At 61.5% G+C, this 5,426-nt stretch overlaps 1 protein-coding gene across 1 annotated transcript in view; it reads left to right on the top strand.

Annotated features, from left to right (window-relative positions):
* SH3PXD2A (SH3 and PX domains 2A) overlaps positions 1-5,426 on the top strand; it is a 309,695-nt gene that overhangs the window by 286,682 nt on the left and 17,587 nt on the right. The window contains 1 exon segment of the mRNA XM_014583350.2: positions 3,288-3,371. Coding sequence (XP_014438836.2) covers positions 3,288-3,371 — 84 coding nt within the window.

The following is a 5,426-nucleotide window of genomic DNA, read 5'->3' as shown; positions in this document are numbered from 1 at the left end:
AGGTGGGGATGGTCCAGATGGACGGATCTGTGAGCCAGGGGGATGGAGGCCTGCCACCTGGGGCTCAGGCCACCTCCAGGCCTGTGTCCCTCACCTCCTGCCGCCCAGGCCAAAATAAGCAGCCCGCCAAGCGCCAGCTCCTTCTTCATCCTTCCCCTAAATGTGGAGGAGTGCTCAGTGAGTGGTCAGGGCCCTCCTCCCTCCCAGGTCAGTGCTCTTTTTCAGCCCCTTGACCGTGGCCCCCGCCCCTTGATGTGCACCCACCTGTGACAGGTCCCCAGGGGACTGGGCACCATCAGGAAGGGGCTGGGGTTTCAGGCAGGGCTGCTCCCTGAGCCCTGGCGCCGAGCCTGCGCTCCGTCTCCTCTTGGGTCTAGCGACCTCTGCAGCAGTGGGGGGTCTTGGCCTGGAGCTGGGTCTGGTCTGGTCTGGTCTGGTCTGTCTGCACGCCCCAGGCCTCACTCCTACCCAGGTGCACACTCAGTGGGTCATGCCAGGACCTCACCACCACCCTGGCAGGGGGAAGGGCAGCGTTGCTGTCTCCATTTTCCTCACTGTGAAAACTGATATAGCTTGGAGATGTTTTCGTGCTCAGCCGTGCAGGGCGTGACCCCAGCTGCCTCCTTCTCCCTGTGGTCCTCACCCCCGGCCACACACCTCTCTGTGAAGCATTTTGCTTACAAGCAGTGAAGGCAGCTCTGGGCTCCATTTTGGAGAGAGCGAGTGTGCAGAATTGGAGCCCCTGGCCACAAAGGCGGCCTCGGGATGGTCAGAATGAAGATGGTGGTGGATGGTGGAGGACTGGACACGCTGGGTGCAAGGCCAGGGCAGGAGAGAGCCTGAGAAGCCTGTGGGCCCCGATAGCGGCCGAGTTGGAACAGAGGGCCAGAAAGAGCAGTAGCAAGTTGTGGGGATTCTGACCTTGATGGAGTAAGAACCAGGCAGCCAGGGCAGGGCCTGCATTGGAGAGGCATGTGGGTGTGCACGTGCGTGTGCATCACACACACATGCACCCGGGATGACCTCCGAGGAGCAAGTTCCTCCGTGTGTTTCCGACAGGGCCTGTGTCCCATCCCTGGCCACGGCTAGACACCCGTGGGCTCCACCTGCACTTCCTGGGCATTTCCTGCACCCCAGGCCCCAAGCCCCGCCGCAGTGGATGTCCACAGGTCTCTAGCCAGGTGGCCAAGAGGTGACTCCTGCTGTCCCCCGGCATCCATCTCTACTCCAGCCCTGAGGTCATCCCGTCCTCGTCCCCAGAGCCCTGTAGACAGAAGCTGGAGCCTGCATCTGCTCAGAGCCTCCCTAACAGCCCCTGCGTCAGCGCTATGGAAAGGACCAAGGACTGTCGTTGACTTCGATCAGACGCTTTGGTGTCTGCCTGTGTTTCTCTCGAAGCCAGGTGTGCTGTGTAGAACTTAGGAATGCTTGCAGTAGGAATGAGGTTCAGGCCCTCAAGCCCCCCGACAGACATCAGGGTGCCAGCTTGACATTCTCGAGGTGCTTTCATGACCCTCGAGAGCCGCCATCTCCCAACGGTCAGGAAGCAGAGGCCAGGAGAGGGGTGTCACCTCCCTGAGTCCTCAGTTACTTAGTGGCGGAGCCCAGACCAGAACCTGGGGCTCCGGATGTACCCCTGTGACCCCAGCCGTGAGCAGTGGCCTGCCTTCCCCCCTGGTGGGCTTGTGTTGGGACTGGCGAACAGACCATGGTCTTCCATGCTGCTGCACCCCGGACCCCCAGCACCCAGACCTCTCCCCAGCCCCGCCGTGTCCCCCACTTGGCAGCTGAGAGGTGGAGAGTGGATGAGAGTGCGCTCTGCAGCCACACTGCCTGGATTCACGTGCTGTCCCGACACACAGGAGTGTGACTCAGAGGGGTCCGTAATGCCCCATGCCTGTGTCCCCATTTGTAAGATGGGGCTGGTGCCGACAACTTAGGGCTTTTATGAGACTCCAGTGAGGTGGTCCTTGTAAATGTCTGAACTGGGCCTGGCAAAGAGTGAGTAAAAGTCACTCGTCATGAAGGTGGCCCTGTTGGCATGGGCTGAAGCTCCTGTCTCCGCAGAGAAGCCCCTCCCTCCTACCCACTGCCCCCCAGATGCCTTACCCGGGGGCCTCTGATCAGCGCTCCCCAGAGCCTCACACTCTTGCCTTGGCTTGTGCCAGGGCAGGTGGTGTCACCCTGCAGCAGGTGGGGAAGCAGGCTTAGAGAGGAATGACAGGCCTCCCGGGAGACACAGGTGGCTGGCAGCAGGGCCTGGACTGGGATCCACAGGCCTCCCGCATAGGAGAGGCAGGTCCGGTGGGCCACTGTCCTTCCCTGGGAAGGCAGACACTCTCTGAAGAGGCCAGCAGGGCTCAGCCACGGGTGTGGGTACAGCTTTGCTTTCTCTCCTCCTGCCAGCCTCCTTCCTCTCCTGGCAGCCTGGCACCCTCCTGTGTGCCCGGGAGATGGGGCCAGCTGGCACCCTGGTGCCCTGTCCAGTGTTCATCTCCCCTAGTTCCATAGGACAGCAGGGAACCTGGAGCTTGAGCAGAGGGTGCACATGGGCTTGGAGCTGGGCCATGGCTGCCAGAGGGTCAGGGCAGGACGTCGCCCAGAGAGCGAGTTCAGGAAGGGTCTCAGTAGCAAGGAGATGGGCCTCCACCATCGCAAATCCCAGTGCATGACACAGAACGGACAGCCGGGCCGTGGCATCCGTCCACATGTGTGTGCGCTCAGCAAATGCTCCCAGGGACCTGACTGTGTACCAGGCATTGTGCTCAGCCCAGGGGTGCAGAGATGCAGGCCGAGTCCTGGCCCTCAGCAGAGAAGGCCAGTGAGAAAGCAAGGCCGTGCCCTGGCCCAGAGCGCCCGAGTGCCTGCCAGGCACACTCATCCTTCCGCACGGGCTGCCGGCCCACGGCTGCGGACGCACACTCGGTACCTGGGGGTGCGTGGATGTGAGTCCTCCTGAGAAAGCTCCAGAAGCAGGACATCCCCAGGGGCTGCAGCCATGGGCTTTCATCTCTAAGGTCCCGGATTCCACGCTCTTAAGCCCTCTCCTCGGCTCGGGGCATCAGCTGAGGGTTTGGCTTGCGTCACATTTCTCCCCACGTGCCGATGACGTTGCCCCCATCCCGCAGTGGTGTGCCCTCCGCTCAGCCCAGGGATGGCGAATTGGAACTGGCCCTCCCCCCGCCCCCGCCCTTCCTCCCTCGCCCATCCCATCTCATCCTCATCTCCATTCTCTCCACCGGTTCCTGCTGGCCGCGTGCTCCATCCATCGCCCCCTCCCACACCAGTGTCCAAGAGACGCAAGGCCCATCTGCGGCGCCTGGATCGCCGGTGGACCCTGGGCGGGATGGTCAACAGGCAGCACAGCCGAGGTGACCGCGGAGCCACTGCCCCTCTAACACTGCTCCCCTCCTCGCTGCTCTCTGTCCCAGGCCGCCGCGCTTCCAGTGGGAGCCACCTGCTCACCTGCTGCTGTGGGGCGGGGGCCTCAGGGCTGCTGGGCATCAGGTGGCACTGGGGCTCTTCTTGGCAGCATCCTGGGGACAGGGGTCCAGGGACTTACAGGTCCCCCAGAAAGGAGGAAGGGCCTGCAGAGGGTGCTGAAGGAGGTCTCTGGGCCTCTAGGAAAGGCCGTAGTTGCCCTGAAAGCTGCACGTGGGCGTCCAGCTGTCCCAGCCATCACTGCCTCCTTGCTCCCAGAGTGGCCTCCCTCTGCCAGAGCTATTCTGTCAGTTGCTAGGGAACAGAGTAGAAAAGAGGACCAGCCCCTAACCTTCCTCAGCCAGCTCTTCAGGAACTAGAAAGGGAGCAAAAGCCAGACCCAGCCTGGAACCAGGACGCAGTGCAATGAACTTTGGTGAGGTGTCCGGTCCAGCCACGAGCTCTAGCCATCGGGACTTCAGGAGGGGTGTGATCAAGAGGATTCCAGGGAGGCTCCTGGCCTGCACATGGTCTGACCGGGGAGGTGAGACGGTGGTGGTTCAGAGGTCTCTGGCCCAGGGCCTTTCTGACATCCAGGAACTTGGAAGGTAAGAAAGAAGGAAGAGGGCCTCTGGAGGGGCCCCTAACCCTCTCCAGACCCCTGGACCAGTGGGTGGCCAGCTTCTCCTGCCCTGCAGAGAGCAGCGTATGCACCCTCGTGGTAACGGCACAGCTGGGAAGCGGCTCACAGCTCCGAGTGGGCTGTGCAAAAAGCCCTGGTCTTTCTGGATCTCAGGAACGCCCATATCGCCCTCCTCCGCCCCCAATGCTTGTTTCTAAGTGACCATGAAAACGTGTCTTGATGTCTTCCCCGGGCCCCAGGCAGCAGGAAACCTGGATTCTTGGGCAGCCACAGCCTACGGCCGGACCAGCATCAAGCTCAGAGTGCTGGTCCTGAGGAACCCAGCTTGTCCTAGGGCAGAGTTTGGGAGGACCCTGGGGGCTGATGCAGGGCAGGGGCCCAGTTGGAGAAACAGCAAGAACAGGCTGAATTAAAGCAGAGGTCGTCCTAACTGCCTGCAGAGAGGCGGGGCCAGAATGCAGCCCCGGGCCTGGCTGCAAAGGCCAGCAGGAGGCAGGCCCAGAGACACTCAGCGGGGACCAGGGTTTGACTGCTCCAAGCACCGTCACACTCCGAGCCCCAGACGTGGCTTCCTGGTGCACACACAGACACACGCAGCCAGTGAGGCTCTAGCACCTGTGCACAGCCCCCGAGTGTGCCTGCTGGTCCCCGTCACGCAGTCCTGTGCACACAATCATCCACCAGTATACATGTAGCACACATGTATCGTTCAGGGTCACACAGGTCCACACATAGGCTGGTCTTGTGTACACTGTTCCCACAGTCCCAGTCACACACACACTGAGCGGCTCACACTCACGTTACCTGCCCACCTCTATAGCCGCACCCACAGGTGCACGCAGGGCTCCATGCCTAACCCCTTCTGCCACATACACACAGTTACAGACATACAGTGACCACGGAGACACAGACACCCACCTAACACGTAGTTCTGCAGTCACCCACACGTAAGCAGTGCAAGCCTATGATGTCTCTGTCTCTGAGTCTCTCTTAAATAAGAACCCTAAACAATGTAATTTCCCAGCCTGAGCCTTGTGGGCTAAGTGAAGTCAGGCAGCCAAGAAAAGCTTGCAGAGTTGGCCAGGACACACTGCACTGCAAACTGCAGAGCTGGCCGGGAAGGCCGGCCGCGGGTCATGGAGGAACTAGACAAGAGAAAGCCGTGCTTCCCGGGGCCTCCACTCCAGCTCCTCGGCCAGCCAGGCCTTTGGAACCAGAAGGCCCCCGGCGGTGGGGTTAGGCAAGTGGCGGAGCCGGGAGACTGCTGACAGAGGGGAAAGTGTTTGGAAAGGAGGCTTCTGTGGTTTGGAGACTGCAGGGCTTCCAGCCCCTGCCTCCAAAACCAAAGCAGGCCTGTCCCCCT

Source organism: Tupaia chinensis, unplaced genomic scaffold (genome assembly GCF_000334495.1).
Source record: "Tupaia chinensis unplaced genomic scaffold, TupChi_1.0 Scaffold144255_1, whole genome shotgun sequence".
NCBI lineage: Eukaryota > Metazoa > Chordata > Mammalia > Scandentia > Tupaiidae > Tupaia > Tupaia belangeri.
This window is presented reverse-complemented; position numbering and strand designations above follow the sequence as displayed.